At 57.7% G+C, this 23,553-nt stretch overlaps 1 protein-coding gene across 1 annotated transcript in view; it reads right to left on the reverse strand.

Annotated features, from left to right (window-relative positions):
- The window catches only part of NFAM1 (NFAT activating protein with ITAM motif 1), a 33,849-nt gene extending 13,156 nt beyond the window's left edge, over positions 1 to 20,693 (reverse strand). The window contains exons 1-3 of the mRNA XM_082849610.1: positions 20,572 to 20,693; positions 4,382 to 4,711; positions 3,099 to 3,211 (exon numbers count right to left, since the gene is read on the reverse strand). Coding sequence (XP_082705736.1) covers positions 3,099 to 3,211; positions 4,382 to 4,711; positions 20,572 to 20,677 — 549 coding nt within the window. The 5' untranslated portion in view covers positions 20,678 to 20,693. The remainder of the gene's footprint in view (positions 1 to 3,098; positions 3,212 to 4,381; positions 4,712 to 20,571) is intronic.
- Between the last annotated feature and the right edge of the window lie 2,860 nt (positions 20,694 to 23,553).

Here is a 23,553-nt window from a genome sequence, read left to right on the forward strand (position 1 = left end):
GCTGGCGGTGTGGGCTCATGGGCAGGGGCTCTCCTGGACCCCATGGGGAGCAGCACCCAGGCCTGGCCTCGTGGCATTCCTGTTGAGGCTGGTGGGGCCGCCAGGGAGGTAACTGCCACTGTGAGTTCGTGAGGAGTCCACATCTACCAGGGGCTGGGGCAGACTTCTCAGGGTTTGCTTGTGCCCTGAACATGGGACAGGAGTCTGCGGATGTGTCCCAGGCCATGGAAACAGTGCAGTGTTATTACTGGGGTGGTGATGCTCCTTGGAGCCAGCCTTGCCCCATCTGGGTGCCCTGTCCCAGACCATCAGCATTTACCCTTCCAGTTGTGATTTTCAAATGAATAAACCAATCGGCAGCTCAGGAAACCTGTAGAGCCTCTGTTTCCCCCTCTGTAAAATGGGAGCGATACCATCACCTTGCCCACCTCACAGCCTGGCCACCTCTGACTCATCTTTCAGGTCTCAGCTCTCATTTACTCCATCACTCCTTCCATAAGCACTATGTGTCAGGGTCTCCCAGACACTGGGGACACCAAGTCCCTTCTTTCTGGGGCTTATGCTCTGGTGGAGGAGACGGTAATGACACAGAAGCAAGGGTGTGGGCAGCAAAGCAAGAAGAACCAAGCGAGAAGCAGGGAGACCCACATTCTGGGCGAGGGGTGATGGAAGCCGGGGCTGGGGTTGGGGCAGGAGAGAAGGAGCTGGATCCTGGACAGACTGTCGGCAGGACTTGCCGAGGGATCAGCCGTAGGGGGCGGGAGGGGGCGGGCACGCAGCAAGCCTTCTGGCCTGAGCATCTGGGGGCCTGGTACCATGTGCTGAGCTGGGGCCGACCTGGGGGGACTAAGGAGTGCTGTTCCTGACCAGGTGGGTGCAGACGCCCGTGGGTGCCCACACGGAGTGGACGTGATCTGGGGCTCGGGGTGGGGGGCTGGGGGGCTCTGGGCAGCCACATTGGGTGGGACTGTAATCCCAGGAGCAGAGCCGTCACGGAGGAGCGTAGACAAGATGAGGAGATCTCTGAGGAAGGGGCCTGGGAGGTGCCAATGTTCAGAGGCCATGAAAATGTGGGTGACCCAGCACAGGGCCACCGGGGGATCCTAGGACCAAGGAAGGAGTGTGCCGTGGAGGAGGGAGACTGTGTCTGATGCCCTGCGAGGATGAGGACGGATCAGCATCGGAGGCTGCCTGCTCCGGGGAGCCAACCTTGACCCCAGGCTGAGTGTGAGCCCTCGAACCTGCTCTCAGGACAGGAATCATCTGCGTCTTCTGAGTCAGTGGCTCCGGCTTCGATTCATTCATCAGATGTGCTGCTGGCGTCCTCCATGCCTCTTCCTCCTCGGCCCTGTCCTCCCGGCCCCCGTGGCTGGCTGCCGGGCCTGTCTCTGGCCGGGGCTCCCACTGCATGCTTTGTTCCTGCGCTCAGCTCATGGTTCAAACGCTGGCCATCCAGTTCTGGGGCAGCACCTACAGGGGCCACGTCCGAATTTGGATCCAGCTCCGGGAAGCTCTGGGAACTTCTCTGGCAACACAAACCCAGCAGCAGCTTCTGGCCTCCTGAGTTCTCTCTCCTTCAGGACCAGGTTCTCACAGCAGCCCCTCCTCCCTCAAGTGCAGGGAGGGACAGCAGGAAGTGTCCATGCACTGTGCTCCCACCAGGGGTCGGGCACCAGCTGGTGACTCGCAAATGCGGTCTCTTCCACCCTTTTCGGGTAAGGGTGGGGATCCATCCTTATTCCCATTTCTGGAGGAGAAAACAGACTTGGAGAGGGTCGAAACTTGACAAGAGGACAGGGGCTGCGTCTGTCTTGCTTTCCACTGTGTCTGACGATTAGCCCAGTGCCTGGCACAGACTAGACACTCAACAGCTATTCCTGGAAGGAGAGGAGGGAAGGCGAAAGGGAGAGGGACGAAGGAGGCAGGGTCTCCGAGGCCGTGTGGCAGGAGGAGGGGCTGGGATCTGAGGTCAAGCTGAGGCTTCGAGGTTCACGCTCTCCCATCCTCCCTTCGAGATTTTACTGAGCACCTACTCTGCACCACTGTCTCCCTGGCCTCTCAGGACACTGAGATCCAGTCATTAAAATCCTCTTTTTGGGGCTTCCCTGGTGGCACAGTGGTTGAGAGTCCGCCTGCCGATGCAGGGGACGCGGGTTAGTGCCCCGGTCCGGGAAGATCCCACATGCCGTGGAGCGGCTGGGCCCGTGAGCCATGGCCGCTGAGCCTGCGCGTCCGGAGCCTGTGCTCCGCAACGGGAGAGGCCACAACAGTGAGAGGCCTGCGTACTGCAAAAAAAAAAAAAAAAAAAATCCTCTTTTTGCAGAGCAGGGGCTGAAGTGAGGGCTCAGGGTCAAGGTCTTGCCCTGACCCTGCTCTGCCCTCACCGGCTGTGCTTCACACTTCATGGGAGGCGTTTGTGTGGTCATACAGTAAGCCAAGTGGCGGGGGGTCCACAGACGGAGTAGGAGTCCCTCAGCACACCTGCCTGAAGCCCAGTTACTGTGTCCACACCCAAGTTGAAGCCTGGGAGCTGCTCGGTGAGGGCAAACAAGAGCTGTCCTGCCTGTACCCATCCTTGGAGGAGCAACAGGGTGGGGAGGAAATATATTAAGGGCCAGTCACCGCCTCTCTGAGCCTCACTTTTCAGAGCTGTAAAATGGGAAGAAAAGTCTCTCACCAGGTGACGCTGGGACGCGAACCAGAGCACGCCTGGGAGGGTGCCTGGCACCCAGCGGCCCTGAGGAAAGGTATCTTCCTTCCTTCTGGGCTGCCGGGGATTCAGAAAATCTGAGATAAGGTTTCCTAATCTGGAGGGCTAGAAATGGTAAGCACGCGGGCTCATGGCTTCCATCAGACACTCAGAGGGACCCGTGGCCCGGAAAAGGCTCAAGAGCCCTGATTTCTTGCAACAAGATCACAAAGGACCTGGTGGTGGTGAGTTGGCAGCACAGGTCCAGCCACAGCGCAGGACGAGGGAGGGGGCCCTGGTGCAAGTGGCCACGAGGAACACCTATTCCAGGCACCCCCTCATGGGGTGGCATCCCTAAGCCACGGTGAGTGGGGTGGGGGCAGCGTCGCCATGTGCCCGCAGCCCCTACCTTCTTCCAGAGCAGCAGGGCCGTGGCCAGGATGCCAAGGACAGCCAGGAGGCCGATGAAGCAAAGAAGCAGGAGGTCCTGGGGGCCCTGCGGGGGCTCTCGGTAGCCTGTGTCTGGGTGCAGGGCAGGGAAGCAGAGACGTTAGTTGCCTGGGAGAGACACCCCCCACCCCCCAACCCTACTTACAACTCTCCCCCACCAGGACCCCCAGACCCCGCCTCTGCTGAGGTCCTCCTTCCCACACTCGCCTTGGCTACGTTTCTATGTTTGCTGCTTTGATTCCTGTTAGGAGTCAGGACTACATCCTTTGCTTCTTAGGTGCCCCTGCCTCGGTGACTTGGGTCCACCGAGAGGTGCTTATGGGACCTGGGTGAGCCATTTCGCCTCCTGAGGCCTCCTCCTTTCCACACGTGAAGTAGTGATCATACGGGCAGGAGTGGTGACGGTGAAGGGGGTGGGCTTGTACAAGGCCTGGCAGGTGCTGCCGGCACCAGGGGTAGGTGAGAGCACAGCCCAGCCCCTTCCCTTGAGCCATCTAGCCTTTCATCCACCACTTTCTCCTTCCATGCCTCTGTCCACCCCTCTGTCCAGCTGGTTGGCCCAAAATTGCAGAGTGCCAACCACATGCCAGGCTCACGAGCGTCTGTTATTTAACTAGCACATCCTGCTACCGGGCGCCAGCCCTCGCATTCAGGATCTCACTCATCCCAGGAAAAGCCTCTGACAGGCAGGGTATTGCCATGAAGAGTAGGTCCAAGGTGATATCCTGGCAAGCAGCAGGACTGAGGGCCAAACTCAGGTCCGTGGGATTCTGTAACCCTGGCCCCTACCAGCGGGAGTCGCAGAGGTGCCTCAGAGAATCGCGACTTCAGTGATGGGCTGTTCTTAACCTTTTGGAGTCATTACTCTTTTGAGAACGTGAAGAAAACTAGGAATCTGTCCCCAGAAAGATATACACGAGCCGTGTCTTTGTTCACAGGTCTCTGCAAACACACGTGCACATGCCCCATTCTGTGCTCACCGAACTAATAGTGCCAAAGGGACACTGAGAAAAGGGCCTGCCAGAGGTAGTCAGACCCACACCCCAGGCCTCTGCCCCTGCCACACAAAGATGGGCGTCTTGGCACACCTGTGTGGCCAGGGTCTCCCCGAGGCTGCTCTGTTCTGTTTTGCCAAAGCTGAACAATGAGGCAAACGTTCCCCACTTCGGCTCCTGTGCCCCAAGTCTGCCGGCTGAAACCTCCGGGCCCTTCGCCCTGGGAAGAGACGCGGAGGAAGCTCACCTCTGACCAGGATGAAGGTGCCGTTGCCTGTCACCCTGGAGCCCGGCCAGCGGACGGAGCAGTAGTAGGTGCCAGTGGCAGCTGCGTCAGGCAGCTTGGGGGTGATCTGACACTCTTCGGTGTGGGTCTGGTTCTCTCTGCCTGGACCAGGTTTGCAGCTGGTCTTCTCCTCAGAGCTCGTCCGGCCCAGGAGGTCCACGTAAAAGTAGCTGACTGTGAAGTGCTTGAAGGTGGGGGTGTATGGGTAGGTAATCTTGCAGCCGAAGGACACGGCCTTGTTGGCCGGAGATACCACAATGGGGAGGCCGGTGTGGGTCACTGACTGCCCTCCTGCAGGGGAAGGAAAAGGAGAGAGTGGTAACTTCGATCCCCTGCTTCCCCTTGAGGACCGTGCCTCACACTCACACGTCCCACGCCCTCAGTGTGTGCAGGTGGTGTCCAAGTGCTTTACACGTGATGACTCTATACTTCCCAACACACCCAAGGCACAAGTGTGTAAGGGCTCCATTTTACAGAGAGGAAGAGTCTGGGGTCAGGGAGGTCAAGCCTCTAGCTTTCAGTTTCTCTGCAGGTATGGAGCGGAGCTGCCACCCCCCCAACCCCGGGCTGGATGACCCCAGACCCCACGCTTCCAACCACTCTCCCTCCCAAAGGTCAAGAAGCCACGTTGGATAAAATCACAGGTCTGAGACAACCCGAAGCTGGTGAAGGATGAGAAGTAAAGAGGAAAGAGGCAGGAAACAAAATAATGAAACCCTTCCTGGCAGGAAGAAGCACTTCCTGGCATAGACAGACGCACAGAGGGAGGCAGGTCTGCCCAGGGCTCTCCCCAGCCTGAGGGGGAGGCATGCCAGGGAACAATCAGGAGAGACACACCTTTCCCTGAATCTGAGCTTGGAGAATTTGTCAAGTTTTTATAGACTATAATAAGCAATGCCCCAGAAGCAGTTTTCCAACGACGCAGAGGTGCTCCTTATGCAGCCATTTGGCCGTGAGCATGACGAAGGCAGTTCTCCGGGAGCTGTCTTCTCCCCCACCCCCGTGTACCACCCCCCTCTCATCAGAGGCACCTAGGAAAACAATTTGAAAGCCCCCAAAGCAGCAGCCTGCCTGGCTGGGCGGCCCGCCCTCCCGCAGGCTCTGAGGCGCTGGTCAGATCCTGTGCAGGGTCAGCACAGTTGCCACCTCTCCCCCCCGCCCGCCCGGACTTCAGCTGCACAAGCCACGCCCAGCTTCAGTACGCCCTGCGCCCCCCCCGCCCCCCCCCCCCCCCCGGCCCGGACTTCAGCTGCACAAGCCACGCCCACCTTCAGTACGCCCTGTCCCCCAGCGCCTTCCCTCTCCTGCAGATGAACGCCAGACAGTTCTAGACTGAGGTCGGCATCGAGCAGCCTAGAACATGCTGGCCAGGTTGCTAATCGGGAGAAGATGCGTTGGAGCCACTCGCGGGGAGCAGCAGGGTTTAGGTGGCTGGGGAAGTGAGGCGTGGGCCTCCCACCTGCGGTCCGTGTGGCTCTGGCGAGAGGCCAGGCCGGTTTCTTTGGTTTCTTCTTGGGTCCTTTCAGCTCAGCCCTGGGCCGGATCCTCAAGGGAGGTGAGGCCAGGCCCCCTGGGAGACTCGGGGGCAGGGGCGGAGAGGGTCCTCCACACCCGCTAATCCCTCCAAGCTTGGGCCAAACAGATATTTTGAGCTTCCTGGGGAGCAACTAAAGAGACACGCCCTCCCCCGAAGAACTCAAGCCAGTTCCAGGGAATCGGCTGGCGTGTCTGGACGTCACAGTGGGTTGACTCTGTCCTGTGTGATGCTCACGCGTGGAGACGCCACTGAGCCGCCCCGGGGGCGCCCCTCCGGTGAGCGGCGGGGAGAGGACTTCACACCGCACCGTGGACCTCTGGGCTGCTAGTGGCTGCTGTTTAGCTAGAACGATATATTCATTTTGTCATAAAACAAGGAGCCTTGATTCAGGCCTGAGGTTGGAGGTGTGGCAGGGGCAGGGTAGGGGTGCAGAGCCGGCGGGAGAGGGGTTGTGCATGACCCCCCCAGGGTCCCAGGTGGGCCGAGAGGACAGGAGGCGAGATGAGCAGTGCTCTCCAGCCCATGCTGTGTCCTTCCTGCGCACAGGCCACCGCCCCCCTCTGCAGCCACCTCTGCCGTCCTCTCTGTCTGGGACCGCCACCTCCTCACCCGGCCAACGCCTAGTGAGTCCCCCAAACTTGGCTCAGGAACCACTTGCCAACTCTTCCGTACCTCCCCTCATCTGGTTCTCATGGTGACCCTGCGAGGCAGCCAGCCAAGCGCCAGCAACAGGCTGGTGTTTCCTCATGAGGGTCGGCAGGTTGGAACCCAACCAAAACCACCGGGAAAGTGGCTACGCCGAGGCCTCTCCCCCTCCCCCAGGGCCGCTTGCTCGTTCTCTCCCGTATCTAAGAGGCCCCTCCAGGCCCGGGGAGGCTGGACGTGCTGTCTGCACGGCGAGGCCACCTTCCTGTTTGTCCTGGCAGGAAGATGTTCATCCAACTGTCTTAAAAAATTATCCCCATTTGAGGTGTCTTTCTAGAAAATGAAGGAATCTGCTAGTGCAATTAAGCCAATCTTTTACATTTCTGGGGAAATCTATAAAAATAGATGATCATTGTTCTGTATTCTTCTGGGATTTGTTATTTTAAGGTCAGAGGGACAGGACTGTGGAAGTGTATGGTCTTGGCTCAGGTCTGCCACAGAGAGAACCTCAGACCTCAGGTGAAACTGCTGTCTCCAAAAAGTGAAGGGATGAGGCCATCTCTGTGGACCAGTAAGGTCCATCAGTCAGGAGACAGCAGGCCCAAACAAGGAGGAGGACGGGAGGCCTGCTCTTGCAGCAAAGGTGATTGGGTTCTGACCTGATGATGTAGCTAACTGCTTCCAGGGCCCCTTCTTTTTACTGGGTGTCAGCACCCCAGAGCCTGGACCATGGCAGCCCAGCTCCCACCTCCTCTCCTGGACCTGTGCCTCCAAGAAGCCCCTCTGGGGTCCAGGCTGCTCCAATCGGCGGCCACCTAGAAGCATCCACCAGTTAAGGCCCCGTGCTACAGACAGGTTCAGAGTAATTTCTGAGTCCACAGATGCTTTTCAACTACCAGTTGTTTGCAGCTCCAGCAAACATTTAAGAGTATCAGTTAGATCACAGGCCCTGTTTGAGGTCCAGAGGGGCTCCCTGCCCTGGCAATGTCCCCAGTCTAACAGGGACGGGAGGGAGCCTGGAGTGGGAAGCCTGGTGGAGAGGGAACCACTAACTGTGACTAGGGAGGAGGCGAAGGGGTGGTGATGCCCTGGGGGTCTGGAAGCAGGAACACACACGTACAGTGAGGCCTGAACTGGCCCAAGGACAGAGGGGAAAGAAAACGTATAGAAAACGTATTCTGGCTCCGTGTGGCACAGACCCTATGTCAACTAAACACTGTGACAGGACTTCCCTGGTGGTGCAGGGGTTAAGAATCCTCCTGCCAGGACTTCCCTGGTGGCGCAGGGGTTAAGAGTCCTCCTGCCAGGACTTCCCTCGTAGCACAGTGGTTCAGAATCTGCCTGCCAGTGCAGGGGACACAGGTTTGAGCCCTGGTCCAGGAAGGTCCCACATGCTGCGGAGCAGCTAAGCCTGTGTGCCACAACTACTGAGCCCGTGTGCCACAACTACTGAAGCCCACATGCCTAGAGTCCGTGCTCCGCAACAAGAGAAGCCACCGCAATGAGAAGCCTGCGCACCACAATGAAGAGTAGCCCCCACTCGCCGCAACTAGAGAAAGCCCAAGTGCAGCAACGAAAACCCAACGCAGCCATAAATAAAAAAGAATCCTCCTGCCAATGCAGGAGACACGGGTTCGAACCCTGGTCCGGGAAGATCCCACATGCCGCCCGTGAGCCACAACTACTGAGCCCATGTGCTGCAACTACTGAGACCTGTGCACCTAGAGCCTGTGCTCCGCAACGAGAGAAGTCACCACAATGAGAAGCCTGGACAACACAACGAAGAGGAGCCCCCTGCTCGCCGCAACTAGAGAAAGCCCGCGCACATCAACGAAGACCCAACGCAGCAATAAGTAAGTAAGTAAATAAATAAATAAAATAAAAATAAACACCGTGACAATCCTATGAGGCAATGATTGCAACCCCATTTTGCAGAAGAAAAGAAAACAGAGGTCTTAGAGGTCCAAAGCCACAGAGTTCCTAAATGGTAGAGTTGGGATTTGAACCCAAGTTTGTCTGACTGTGCTTAAGGAAGAAAAGCCAGCACTCAGGCCAGGCAGCGGAGTCAGACCCAGCCAAGTGTGACCGGTGCCAGACTGTGAGCGTTCGCGGTAGCACCAAGCACAGGAGACATCAGATGCTAAGAGAGGGCTTTGTCAGACGCCTGGTAGGAGGCATACTTTTCCACAGTTGGAGGCTGACAGGTGGCTGCACGGCTGCAAGATCACATGGAAACCACGGACCAGACAGTGTGGGTGAAGAGAGGGCTTGGACAGAGCTGCTGGGGCACCCAAGCTGCCCTGCGGGGGCCTGCTTCTCACCCTAGATGCAGAGGGGCTTCCTTGGGATGCTCACAGAGCTTGAGATGTGCCCCCTGAGTGCCACAGGGATGGCACGCGGGCTGGCGCCTGTCTCAAGCCCTGTATCAGCTGCATCACGCTTTGGCCCTAGTTCAGCGAAGGGAGTGTGTCTCCCGGGGGACAAGGTGGGCCAGGGCCGAGTGGGCCAGCCTGGGGATTCTCTTAGATTCATGGGCTGTCAAGAGGGGCAAACGGCCCAGGGAGGAGGACTGGGGCGGACCTTGGATTCCTGAGGCTGTAGCAGGAGGGAGAACCACAGGAGCCCGGTTGGGGGCCCCTGAGTGGCCACGAAAGTGCCCAAGAGAGTCCACCCCACACCCTGCACCCAGAGACAGGCCCCGTGTCCGCAATACCTGATGGGCAGGGCTTCTCGCTCCTTCCCCCTCCACCCGGTTGACACGTGGGGACGCTCGAAGAGGGGATCTGAGCAGAGAAAGAGGGAAGAGGGCCCTCACCCCTTACTCTCACCCCATGGCACCAGGAATGAGTTCGGCGTCAGTCAGTTCTGAATCTTGGCTGTGACTCGGGTTTGGAGACCTGAAGAACTCATCTGCGACGGTAAACGACCGCAGGGCTCTGCTGTGCTCAGGATGGCTGCAGCAGCTCCAGGCGCGGAGGAACCTCCGCACACCGAGAGATCTGGGCTGCAGCAGCATCACAAAGCTGCTTTTGGATAATTCTGTGCATCCCGGTGCAGCCTACAGGCCCGGACAGGCACTTGAAGGGAGGAAAGCACTTCAAGGAGCCTGGCGTGTTTTCTGCAGGAGGGACGGATTGGTGGCACAAGGGAGAAGGGGCTGGAGGTGGCTGTTCTTCCCAATGCAGGTCTGAAAGGACAAGAGGGGGCGGGAGGCGCAGGGAGAATTTGAAGGTTGAGTCCAGGGGGAGTTTTTCTGGATGGGACAACTGTGAGCCTGTGTCAGTGTGGATGGTTCGGGACCCGGGAGGGGGTGCAGCACTGTTGGGTGAGGTCCATGGTGAGTCGGAGGAGAGAAGGATTGGGAAAGAGTTGCAGCAGGGCGTCTGGGAGGGCTCCACTCCCCAGGGCCACCACCCCAGCCCCACACAACTGCAAGCACCCAGAAGCTTGCACTGGGCAGCACGGCTACACCTCAAGCCCTGCCCACTCCTACTTTGCAGGAGATGGTGTTTTCAGGGATGGTACATCCTCCATCCCTCACTTACTGGCAGCTCCAGGGACTGCTAGGAAGCCTGCGGCCTGAACAGAAATGGCGGGGGGGAGGGGGGCGGGGGAGGGGTGCCTGGGAGAAGACCAGTTTCCGGAGGTAGCAGGCCTGGGTTTGGATCCTGGCTCTGCCATTAAAAACTGTGCAACCTTAGGCAAGTGACTTTACTTCTCTGAACCTTGGTACCTTCCCTGCAACAAGGGGAGAAAACAATGCCAAACTTGCGGGGCTGTCATGAGGAAAAATGGGCCCAAGAGCACAGCATGCCTGCCGCAGGGCCAGGCCGCCTTTCCCCAGCGACAAGGAGGCAGGGAGGCCAGGCCAGTCCTAAGGCCTCACTGTGAGCGCGGAAAGGCAAATGCCAGCCTGACTCTTCTGCCCACTTAAGTGAGAAGCCCACAGCACAGGGCACTGCAGCACAGGGCGGCCTCCGGGCGTGACAGGACCCCCAAGGACTCCCTGCCTCCTGCCCCAAGCCTGTCTAACACCTCAGGCCCTGTGCTGGGCCGGATACCAGGGGTAGGCGACACCGTGGGGCGTGGACCCTGGCCTGGCCCTCGAGGCTCGCCTGCCTGGGAGAGCGGTGTGTGCGCGGGGGTTCTGAGCCGGGAGGCCCTCCCCGCCCCAGCAGCTTCCAGCTGCTCTTCCCCCATCCTGCCTGCTCGTCTGCCGCCCCTGTTGGGAAAGACTTTATCTACCACCCGCCGGCACCTGATTCCTCCCTTTTCCGGTTCTTCTTTTGAATCTGTGGGCGCTTGAACTGTGGGTTTGAGAGCTGGCTGGCAGTCGGTGCCTCACTCCCCACTCCAGCCCAGGGACTCCATGCTGAGTCTCTGGGGCAGGGATCTGTAATCAAGGAACTTGACGAGGTGTGTGTGGGGGGGTGCCCACGCCATCAGACCTTTCCATCCCCAGCACAGCAGCCCCCTCTTCCACCTTGGCAGCTCCAGCATCCATCCTTCTCTTCTCCCCAGCTAGGCTTGCCGGGCACTGCCCTCGAGGGGGATCCACCAGCCATCCTCCTGCCCTGCCTGGCCCTGCCTGGACCCCTCACCAGAGGAGGCCCAGGAAGGAGTCTGAAATCAATTTACAGGGTCAAGACATGCAATTAAAAAAAACAGAACATGGAGCATCTCGTTTGTAGCAAGGACGCTGTTTGTGACCTTCCGGTTTGTTACATTCCTACAACTGGATTCAGACAGGGTCACGCTATAACGTGCATCCCTTAACTTTGGGCCACTGTTAAAAAAATTTCTTTTAAGTCCTTGTCCTGGCGGATCCAGTTAATTCCCTCAGGCCCTGCGCAGCCCCACTCAGCTGCCCTTGGTCCTCACTCACTCGCTCTCCGACAGATGCCAAGTCTACCAGGCTCTTGAGCCTTTGCCCACACTATTCCAGCTGCTCAGAATGCCCGTCTGTTCCCCTCCTCTCCCCAGGCTGTGGAGTCACCCTCTCAGTCTGCAGGACTCGCTCACCTCCTCCCTGAGCCACTCCTGGGTGCATGGCCCTGCCCGTAGAGCACAGACCCTCAGTCTTCGCTGTCAAGCCTCCGATGACAAGGACTAACCTCCACTGGGCGTGTTCCCTTTTGCAGATGAGAAAACTGAGGCTCAGAGACGGGAGGAGGTTTACCCAACCGGCACAGTAGTTACTAGTGGAGGAAATGGGATTTTAAGCTGTGTCTCTTCGAGCAGATAACCCCACACTCTTATCCACTACCCTGGGCTACAATGTTAAAATCTCAAAGCAAGCAAAAGAAAAACCTTTCAAACGAAAGAACTGCCCTCTTTTAAAGGGAGATAAAAATTCAGAGGCCTTTCCTCTAAATTCGGGTCATCTAATAGGGAAACACATCTGACAGCCCGAAGGGGGTCTGAGGGTGGTGAGTAACCCTGCAGCATTAGGGGGACCGAGACCATTGCCCAGCTCAAGAGAGCCTGTGGCTCCCAGAGCAGAAACCAGTGGCCCCATGAGCCCTGTACAGACTGGTGCTGTGGCGGGGCCAGCCAGAGCCCCTCCCTCACCGCAGCACAGACATCCTCTCACCCCTAGAATCTGGCACTCTCCCCCACACGCCCCTCCCTCCCCAGCCTCTCCAGCTGTCCTGGGCCACTCACTGTTCCTCTCGCCATCCAACCCCAGAGCCAGGCCCTGGCCCCAGCTTCCCCCTCTGCCTGGAACTCAATCCCTTCCAGGGCACCGAGCCAAGGGTATGAGAGCCCAGAGGTGGTGATCAAAGGTATCCGTTCCAACTTAGGTCGATTTTAAATGAAAACGCTTTGTCCAGCTACAGAAGAGAGCAGTTCCCACGGTCTTTATTTTAGGCATGGAGCTTTGCCCTCCAGTTTAATTCTGGCATCTCTCAGAGCCATGCCTTTTTTTCAAGGCCCTTCTGATGGGCTGCTAGGAAGACACAGATGCGGGGCTGCTGGTTTTATCACAGAGCTCTGGCCATTTGCCTGAGCCTGAATCCCGGGATGCCACAGAAAAACAGGTGAGTCCTTCAGGACACATGCATCAAACATGACGGTGCGTGGCCAAGCAGCTGATTAGGGAGAAGCACAGAGCAGGCGTTGGAAGGCAATCTTTGAACAGAGCGTGTGTATCCTGGAGCTTTTAGCGCTGATGCCCTCGGAACACTGCCATCAGACTGGCTGTCACATCTTTCAACACCTCCGACTGACAAAGATGCTCACGGATGTGGCTTGCCTGGGGGTGGGGGGGAGGGCATTTCCATGCCTGCCTGCATGCTGTTCTCAGGCCTCCAGACTCTGGACCCTGGTGCACAGGGACCACACGGGGACACAAACCGAGTGCAGAATGTCAAATGTTTAGTCCCAGAAATGTACAAGTTTCACCGTGTTAATTGGTATTTTTATAGCAGTCACCTCCCTCCTGGCCTGTTTTGAAAGGCAAGTTGCTCAAACTTTGGAGCTCGTTGGAGGGTGTGGCCTGGGGACTCTGTTTCTCCCTTTACAACTGGCTTTACCCTTAAAGTAGGGGGTCAGGATGTGGTTGGAAGCATCATAGAGCCAACGGCTGGAGTGAGGTTTTGCTCCTTGTCTCTGAAAGGGGAGAAATGGAGCAAGGGGGATAGACCCCACCAGGACGCATCCTTCAGCAAGGAATGTGTGTCCCCCCCCAAAGTCCCACTGCCACTGGGAAGGCACCTGCCGGACAAAGCTGCAAGTGGTGAGATAAAGGGGAGTCTCAGGGATGGCAGAAACCCAGGGGAGGAGACCCAGCCCACACAGAAGGGGCAGGGGCTTCCTGGAGAGGCGACCCTTGGAGCTGGTGCTTTGTTTTTTTAATTATAACTCTTTAGGGCACACCCCTCCCCCCACCCCCGCATTATGAAAGCGCAACATGCTCACTGTATAAATTCTAGAAACCGCAGCGAAGGATCATAAGGGCGTCAGGCTTGTGTTCAGTTCTCTCCCCCCACCCCCCGCCCCCGTGACATCACAGCTGTGAGCATTCTGGTCTTCCTTTCCCATCTCTTTACCGAGCTGAGCTTTGGAGAAAGAGTCATCGGAGGCAGCCAGGTTTAGGGGGGAGGGTCCGCGCGAGGGGGTTTAAGCACAGGAAAGCTCCTGGGCGAAGCTTCTAGAAGGCTTGAAACAGGCCAAGGAGTTGGGGGACTCCAGAGCCGTGGTGGAGTTGAAAGAAAGGGTTGGAGTCGGGACCAGAGGGAGGTGGGGGGTTGAATGTTGTCCTGGAAACCTGGGGAGCCTCTGTGGGCCTCAAAATCGGGAAGTGACACGCTCACACTTGATGTTAGGGAAATGACAAGAGAAATACTAGAGAGCTCCAAGCAGCCTTCCTCAGCTGCCTAAAACCCTCGCGTCAGTGACTCGTTCTGTGGGATGCGGCGCCCCCACCTCCAGCCTCCTTTTAAAATATAAATGCTTCTGGCTGACAACACACTAACTCCTTCCTGTGGATGCCTCCGCCAGAGCACACTTTTATCCTGACTTCTCTTAAATCTCCCCCTCCCCAAAGATCCTATACCCTCCGGGCACAGAATCGCTCAACTGCCCTCCATCTTCCTCTCCCACCCCTTCCGCATCCTCCCGTCTGCCAGCCTGGTCCTTCCCTCTTGTCCCATCCCCTCCCCTCCCAACATCTGATGCTTTCTGCCCAGGAGGTCAGCAAAGACCCTGGTGGCTAAGCTGTGGCTCCTGTTCTTTCTGGCCTTGACCCTGGCCCCGTAGACCCCTTCCTCTCCAGCCTTCCCCTTCTCTCTTTCTTACACAGCCACCTCCGAAGGTTGGGTACTTGTTCCTCGGCTGTCTGTACCCTCACCTGCCCCAGGTAAGCTCAGTCGTGCTCCACACCTCTGAGCTCCTGCACATTCAGAACCACAGGTGAACACCCTGGGGAGCAAGGCTGGTTCATCAGGGACTGGGAGAGTTGACCAGAAAGGGCACCACAGAGAAAGTAAGAAAAGTACCAGAGCTTGACCTTGGCCAACAGGTTGGAGTCACCAGGTAGGCAAGTGAGAGGACACCTTCCAGGCCAAGGGAGCAGCAGGAATGAAAGCTCAGGGGCAGACAGTCACCAGCACAGCTCAAAGTGGGGTGTGGGGAAGGGGGGCAGGAACCTGGGAGGAAAGGGTAGCCCAGGGCCAGGGAGGGGGGTATGGGGGAGGGGGAGGGTTCTACCGAAATTCTCCACAGCAAGAACCAGCTGATGGCAGTGAGGCTGTCTGCAGCTGTGCTCCATGGACCCAGGGGTGATCATCCTTATATATACACATTCTCTCTTGGGCCCCTAGCTCCATAGGACAGGTCTGAGAAGGGGAGGTTCTGATTTAAAGGGTATGCATGTTTTACATTGTGGTACGTGTTGCCAAGTATGAACTTGCCTTCGGAAACGTGCCCTTGGACCCTATGGCCAACGCTGTAGCAAGTGCCTCGCCTGACTGTCTGAGGATGGGCTGCCTGAGGGGAGGAGGCCAAACCTGCACTTGAGCTTGGGTTGCACCCACTTGGTGCCTCCTTCCTGCCCCCACCCCTACCCCACAACCTGCCCGTGGGCAGCAAGCAGGGGCCAGGCCTGGAGCCTCGAGAGGGCGCCAGCTCCGGCCCTACCCTGCCTCCACCACAGCCCACGCAGTCTTGGGGTGGCTGTGTGTGTTGACGGGGGAGCAGATTCTAGGCCCACCCCCTCCTCCAGGCAGCCTGTCCCCACGATGGAGACCCACGAACCTTCCCTGAGGGGTCCCAGGTGCCAGCCCTGGGGCCATCGGTGGTCCTGGATGTGCCCTCCTCTTGCCACTGGCAAGAGGCCTGCATAGGAGGGTGCTGAGCGCCATGACAGGGACATAGGAGCTCAGAGCGGTCAGGTGACTCGGCCAAAGTCTTCCAGGACTCAAACCCAGGTAGGTCAGGAAGCCAGGTAGCTGCTCCACCTGCCAATGTCACACCTACTCCCTCTCCCTCCAGGCTCATTTCAATCGCCCCTTCCCTTCCTCTGGCTTTGGCCCCCACCCCAGTGCCTGACACCCGCACTCCCACTACCGTGCGGCCCCACCTAGATCCTTAACAAGCAAGCAGTCAGGTGGAGGGTCAAATCCTGTTTCCCGGCTTACGTTTACCCAGCACCCCGACATCCACCCCCTCATTCACGGATCAGGAGGGTTCTGTCACTCCTCTCCTGGTGGCATCACACCTCCACCCTGCTCAGAACTCCAGGGGTTGTCTGGCTGCGAGTTGAATTCATCCTGTTACTGTTAGTGTCTCCTGGGCATCCTCTGGGTGCCAGGCCATGCTGGGAGTCAAGGATTCGAAGCCAGGTAAGTCCGCATGTGTTCTGCCCTCTCGAAGCTAACAGTCCATACAGGGAGGCGGACAGCACAGAGAGAAGCAGCCTTAATGGGAATATACCCCCTGGAGGCACCGAATACACGTGTGCCTGGAGACCACACATGAGTGTTCACAGCCACAGACGGGAACACCTGGGACGTCAATCATAACTAAATAGATTGCAGTATATTCATTCAATGGGACGCTCCACAGCAGGGGTTGACAAACATGTTCTGTAAAGGGCCAAGTACTAAATACTTTACACTTTGCGAGCCATATGGTCTCTATCACAGCTACTCAACTCTGCTGCTGTGGGGCAAAAGCGGCCATAGATGAGCCGTGAATGGCTACGCATGGCTCTGTCCCAATAAAACTTTACTTGTGGACACGGAAAAGGGGATATCGTCATCACTCGGTATCCACGGGGGATTGGTTCCAGGACCCATCATGGATACTAAAATCCACAGATGCTCAAGAGAGGGGGTATCTTGTGCGGGTTGAGGGGTACAGGGGCTTTGGGACACTAGAATGTTCTCTCTCTTGAGCTGGGTGGTAGACACACAGGGCTCTTTATTTAAGATGTATTGTACTTTTCTGTGTCTGTATTATTTTTCATGATATAATGGCATAGGATTCATAAAATGGCATAGACCGTCAACTGGATATATCTTAAAAAACATAATGTTGAGGGACTTCACTGGTGGTCCAGTGGCTAAGGCTCCACGCTCCCAACACAGCAGGCCCAGGTTCAATCCCTGGTCAGGGAACTAGATCCTGCATGCATGCCGCAACTAGGAAGTCTGCACGCCACAACTAAAGATCCCACATGCCGCAATGAAGATCCACGTGTCGCAACTAAGACCTGGAGCAGCCTAATTAATTAATTAACATAAATAAATAAAATTATTTTAAAAAACAAAACAAAAAAACATAATGTTGAGTGAAAGATGCAGGTCGCAGACACCCACAGTATCATTTTGATTATACAAAGTTCAAAAACAAGCCAGACCCATCTATAGTACTTGGGGACACAAACTAAAGGACACAAGTATAAAGAAATGCCAGGAAGCGATTGCCCCAAATTCAGGATCGCGGTGCCTCTGAGGGGAGAGGGGTTGTCTTGGGGGTGTCCAGAGGCTTTGGGGCACTAGCATGTTCTCTTTCTTGACCTGGGTGGTAGACACACAGGATTTTGTTTTATAATATCTATTGTACCTTCCTGTGTACGTATGCTATTTCACAATTTTAAAAAAGAAAGCAGTGACAACAGGACCAACTGGAATGGCATCTGAACCCCTACCTGACGAGCATTTATAATCCACCTGGAATCATATCTCAGTGGGAGTTGTATCCCACAGCTCTGCTAAGAGACCCTCCTCCCCAGTCAAACTGAACCTCTCACCGTTCCCTCGCCCTGGCTCTGCCTTCCGACCTCCCAGCCTTTATTCATGCTGTGCCTGCCACCCACCCACCTGCTCTGTCTCCTCCCTGTCTCCCCTTCCAACACTCCCCCTGCCCCACCTCCAGCAGAGAGGTGCTTCTCGTCTGCCAAGACTTGAAAGCTCTTTATTGGGATTAGACGAAGATGAAAAGCAGAGGCCAGTCCTGACAGAGGCCCAGAGCTGCGGGAAGGGAGGCAGCAGGGCTCCCGAGCATCTTGTGGACAACAAAGGGAGCGGTGACCCTGAGCCCAGAGCAAACGGGGGAGGGGAGGCAAGCCTGCATCGGTACTCTGGCCTTGGGTCTTGTGCTGCGGGTGAGTCTCACGGACTCCACCAGGCTTGGGGTGGGGGCTGTGGCTTGTTCACCACCAGGTCCCCCCAGTGCCTAGAACTGGTCCTCTTCAATGAATATTTGAGAGATAAATACAGCCCAGAGCTCTGGAAAGGCCAGGGAGAGAAAGAAGACTGACTTTTTTGAGGACACTGAGGCTCAGAAAGGTTAAGTAACTTGCCTGAGGTCACACAGCAGTCAATATAAGAAGGCAGGACTTGAACATGGTCTGTCTGGCCTCAGAGCCCTTGGAGGTGACTTGAGGCTTGGTGGAAGCAGGGCTAGAGCAGGTGTGCAGCTGCTCCCAGGAGAGCTGAGCCTCAGACTCAGATGATTCACCTCTGAGGAGAGCAGGTGTCCACGAGACCAGAGGTGGCTTCTAAACCCTTTGAGAAAAGTAGAATTTGCCGAGGGCTCAAGAGACCAGAGCAGGAGGAGGAGGGTTGGGAGCAACAGAGGTCCTGAGGTGCCATCCGAGGGTGTGTTGGAGACCCCTGGAAAAGTCGAAGTGACCCCAAGGAACCCGTGGGCTCCCCAAGATGTAGAGCCAGCCAACTGAACCTTGCATTTCGATTGGCTCCTCTAGGCTGGCAGGTGGCTGACATTCTCTGAGCCCTAACCACATGCCCTAACCTCAGTCTGGGGATGGGCCACCAGCAAGCACTCCTGTCGCACCCACTTGACAGATGAGGCCATCGAGGCACAGCAACATTAAGAACCTGCCCAGGGGCCCAGGATGAGTTGCAGAGCTCAGACCCAAACTCAGGCTGAACGCCCCTGGCCTGCACTCAACGCTGCATCAGGCGGTGCAGGGAAACGGTGCATTGAGCCAAAGCTTCATGGACAATATGCTCCGCAAGGGCCCCGGTGGACACAGTTGAGGCCACAGGCTGGGTCTTGGAGCTGGCAGTGGTGGAGCTGTTTGCACCAGGCTGATGGGTGAGGTCAGGGGAGGTCTGGGGGACATGGGAGAGGTAGGATTCCCTCCACCAGACCCTCAAAGCTCAGAGACAAGAGGGTGGGGAAGGGGTGTGGCACAGCAGAGAGACAGAGCCAGGTGCCCACAGGGGAAGGACCAGGAATAATGGGGTGCTGTCTGCTGCTCCAAGAGGTTCTAGAAGGGACCTCCCTGGTGCTCCAGTGGTTAAGACTCCACGCTCCCAATGCAGGGAGCACGGGTTTTGTCCCTGGTCGAGGAACTAAGGTCCCAGATCCCCCATGCTGCAAGGCGCTGCCCCAAACTAAGAGTTTCTAGGAGACCACAAGGTGTTTCCACCTCTTGCGAAAGAGCAGAGTTTCTCTTTTGCATGTTTGCTGCAATACTGGGGGGGGAAAATCTGTTGCTTCTTTCCAGTCAAGAGAGTTACAGAAATGCTTCTCACAGCAGCACCCCGAAAAGCCTCTTCCATACAGAAATGCTTCTCACAGCAGCACCCCGAAAAGCCTCTTCCACTCAGGCACTAGGATGTGCCAGGTCCCTTCTGGGGAGGAGGGACCACACAAAGAGAAATGATGGGAACTGGGGGGAAATTAAGTTAAAAATGAAAAAGTAGGAGTTCCAACACATTGTCACCAACAAGCCACACTTCCTCAGGCCATCTTTGCATCTGTCCATGGGTGGGTGAGTGGGGGTGTGTGAGGTGCCCAGATGAAAGGAGATGACCTCACAGGGGGCCGGGCCTCGAGGCCTGCAGTAGGTGCCACACAGTCAAGTCTTGCCTCCCCAGGGGGGCAGATCTTTCTGTGAAGAATGTTCTTTACAAAGAAAGGTAAGAGGACCCCCCAGAGCCCACTGCCAAGAGTCCTGGCTCGGGGCTGAACCTGGCCTCTACTTACCCTCCAGGCCGTGGGCAAGCTACCTGGCCTCCCTGGGCCTCAATTTCCCGGTTCCTGAATGGTGCCAGTGGGGACAGCACCCCAAGGGAGCCTCGAGGGGGCCTGAGTATGCATGTGAAGCCCAGCTTATGTGCTCAAAGAGGCTAATTCGTGATAATAAGAATAGCTGTTATTGTTTATGGTATAACAGAAAGGCAGAGGATGAAGTAGAGGGTGGAGAGCAGTCAAGGTGAAGGGGAAGGAAAGCACCCAGCCTGCCCCGTGGGGGGCAGGGGGAGGACTCCTGGGGCTGCAAGAAGGTCGGCACTGCCCAGGTGAGACTGAGCCTCAGGGACTCCGGGGTGGGCAGCCCTGGCGAGGGACGCTCCTGGGAGTTCCCTGGCCTGGATGAACTCGCCCCAAAGCCACTCATCCCAGGGCTTGGCTTGGATCCAGGCCACCCAGCTTCTGAGGGAACCTGGGACCAGGAAAGGGGCACAGTGTCAGCCCCCGGAAAGTAATGATGTGGCCTCTGGTTGTATTTCAGGAAGTGGGAGGTGCCCCCCTTTCTGGCAACAGTAGCAATTCTGTGCCCCAGGCATTGTGCTCCCATGGCCAGCAGCTGCCTTCCTCCTCCCCCAGCTAAGAGGGGCCACACCTGGGCAGGTTCCATGCGGTGGCTCCACTGTAAGCCGCCTTGGGAGGGAGCTGTCCCTCCCCAGGGATTGCCCACCCAACTGGATGCCCCCAGGCCGCAGCAACGCCCACCCACCTCTTCGAAGGGCCAGGAGGTCAGGCTGTGCTGGGAGGGAGGCTGTTTCAGCAGCGAGGGTGGGGAACGCTGCCCCCGCCTCTTCAAAGCCACCTTGGCAAGGCCTCAGCTAAACATCTCCTGGTCCCTGAAGGCTTCCCCTGTGAAGTCTGCAATGTTCAAACGCAACCAGCAAATCCCCCGAGACAGGTCCCGGGAACTAGCCGCAGGGCAACACGAGCCAGAGAGGAGCGCGTGGGAAGGAGGATGGCGTACCTGTGCCTGCGAGCTGCAGGGTCCAGGGGAGCAGGAACAAGCCCAGGAGCCGGGGGGCTGGGATGGGGCCCGGTGGGGCCCGCCACCAAGGAGGCCGGCTCTCCATCGGGGCCCCCGCGTCAGTGTCCCTCCTTCCTCTTTAGCTCACACGAGGAGACAGCCTGCTGGCATCCACAGTTCCCCTTGGCTTAGCCAATAAGCTCCTCCCTGGCCGCCCTTCCGCTTCCTCAAGGCCTCAGTTGGCCCCCTTGTCCTCTCAATAACCCCAGAATTGGGCTTCCCTGGTGGCGCAGTGGTTGAGAGTCCGCCTGCCGATGCAGGGGACACGGGTTCGTGCCCTGGTCCGGGAGGATCCTGCACGCCGCAGAGCGGCTGGGCCCGTGAGCCATGGCCGCTGAGCCTGCACGTCCGGAGCCTGTGCTCCGCAACGGGAGAGGCCACAACAGTGAAAGGCCCGCGTACCAAAAAAAATTAAAAAATAAAAAAAATAACCCCAGAATTTCCACTCAAGTAGTGGGAACAGCCCCAGGCCAGGTGGCCGGCCTCCAGGTGAGGATCTTGTCCAGGGGAAGAGTTGGGTGGGGCTAGGCCTCCCAATCCCCCCCGGGGGTGGGCTTCTCCCTCCTCAGCCCCTTTCCAGCTAGTGGCCTGTCCAGAAGACACTGGTGACAGAGGTGGGCACAGGATTTCCATGGGATTTCCAGGGCTGGTTTAGCTGCTCATGCCTGAAACTCTTAACAAAAACAAAAACCAACCCCATTCACAGAAAGTTCCCCTCGGAAATAGTCCAGGAGCCCGTTGGATTAAGGTGCTCCTCCGAGAGTAGGGTTTTGGGTGTGGGAGCAGGGGGTGGAAGTGGTCGGGAGGATGGGACTGGGCAGGCCGTCAGGGGGAAGGCAGGAGCCACAAGTTCCCAGCTTTCCACGGGGCCAAAGAGCCCGTCATTAGTCCAGTGAAGGCCACCCTGGGTGCCCCGCAGAGGCCCAGCCAACGCCTCCCCTCTGACCGACCTCATGTGAGATGTCTTCCCTCCCTGCAGCTTCCCTAAACTTGAGCCTCCGCTTCTCCACCAGGAGACACGCGAATGTCTTCCCCATCCAGCCAGAACAGCAGCCCCTGTCCCCCCGCCACAGGCCCCAGCACAGGTAATTCTTTGCCGCCTGGGCCCCTTTCCCCCGCAGACTGGGAGCCGCTCGGCCTGGCCTTCTGGAGCCCAGCACCGGGCAGGGCCGAATGTGGGGGGACAGAGGTCTGCCGCGTGTCCGGAGTGGCAGAGGGAAGGGGTCTGGGGAGGTGGTGAGAGGAGCCAGCTGGCACGGGAGGAAGGCGGGCTGAATGGAAGGTGATGTGTTTCAGCGCAAGCTGAGCGCTTCCCCTCCTTTCCCCATTAGTGCCCATCAACCCTCAAGATAAAGGTTTTTATCCCAATTTGACAAACTATGCCCCCGAGAGGCAAAGCGACTTGCCGAGATCAGGGTGGGTACCTGGGGCGGGCATTCAGTGCCCAGCTGTGTGAAGCCGGAACCTCTCTCCCCACCCCTGACGCGGCCCCCAGGGATGGCAGGACGGGGTCCAGTTTCCGCCCTTCGTCTGAGTGCTTTCCCCTCAGCCACTTAGCACACAAACAATGAAAACCAGAAGCGTTTCCCACCAACTCCAGGAGTGCCAGGCGGATGGCAAGCAGCAGGGCCCGCCCACCAGGTGAGGAAGACGTATGAACACAAGACATTTCCTACTGGCTGGGGGGCGGCAGGGACCCCAGTGGTATTGACTGTTGATCTATCACAGTGATACATGATAGCATATGTCACAGCGAGACACAGATAATCTGCTTCACGCTGTTTCCGAGCTCCTGGGGGGAGCAGGTTGTCTAAGCACCTCGATGCCATGGTGATAGACGTCATGTTAATGCCTCCACGCACGGAGGGAGCACTGTAAAGGCATCAGTCTGTGCCTCTGGGGTCTCTTTAGGACTCGGCATCGGAAGGCAGCCGAGCGCCAGGCAGCCTCGGAACACGGACCCGGGCTCTGCCTCCACACCTGCCTGTCCACTCCGGGGCTGCTCTACCTTCCCCTGGCCATCAACACAAGGCCCTGGGCCCCCTAACGGGGCAGCCCACCTCCGGATCTGCATGCTCGGAGCCCCAGGAGCTTTGCCACCTCTGAGCCCAAGTCCAGCCCACGGCCTCTTGCCTGCCTGTGGCCTTCTGTTTGTCTTCTTTACCTCTGACCCCCCCTGAGCCTAGCACAGTGCCGGCACCTAGTATGTGCTCGATAAATACTGGTGCATGAAGGATGCATGAATGAGCATAAGACGGGGGTAAAGTGCCTCCCGCCCAGGCTTGCTCTGAAGGTGGGTGCCTAACATCGAGCCTGGCACATAGTAGCCTCCCTTCAGGCCCCCGAGGGATGGCTGGACTCCAGGGCAGGGCAGGAGGAGGGCCATGCCCTCCCCGGGCAGATGTGACTTGAAAAGAAGTGGCTGGGGGTCTTGGGTCATTGTTGAGTTGCGTAGATGTTCTGAAGCCACCCAGTCTCCTGGGGAGAGGCAGGCATGGACCTTGGGTGGGGAGCCAGAGGGCCCAGGTTGTACTGTCTGGGCCTCAGGAACAAGGGTGATGGAAGAGAAACCACAGCACATCCAGAAACCTCATTTTCTTCAAGACTCTCCACCTCCTCTCACTGAAGTGGCCACCAAGCAATGAACTTGCTGGACTTCGGTCCATAGGCTTCTCCTCTCCCCTGCCCTTGGTAGGAGCTTCGAATAAGTGGGTGAAAGGAAGAGCAGAGGACGTGAGGCTCTGTTGGCATCTCCAGCGGGCAGCCAGGAGCTTCGCGGCCTTTGGGCCAGGCCTCCACAGCTGAGTCTGCAGGCGAGGGCCCTGGGGCCGGCGTACTCAGCCCCTGCTCTTGTCCAGTCATCTGTCTGCCTGTCCACCCATCCATCCATCCATCCATCCCTTCACACTTTGCTGAGCACCT

The sequence above is a fragment of the Leucopleurus acutus genome (assembly GCF_964270905.1).
Source record: "Leucopleurus acutus genome assembly, chromosome: 11".
Lineage (NCBI taxonomy): Eukaryota > Metazoa > Chordata > Mammalia > Artiodactyla > Delphinidae > Leucopleurus > Leucopleurus acutus.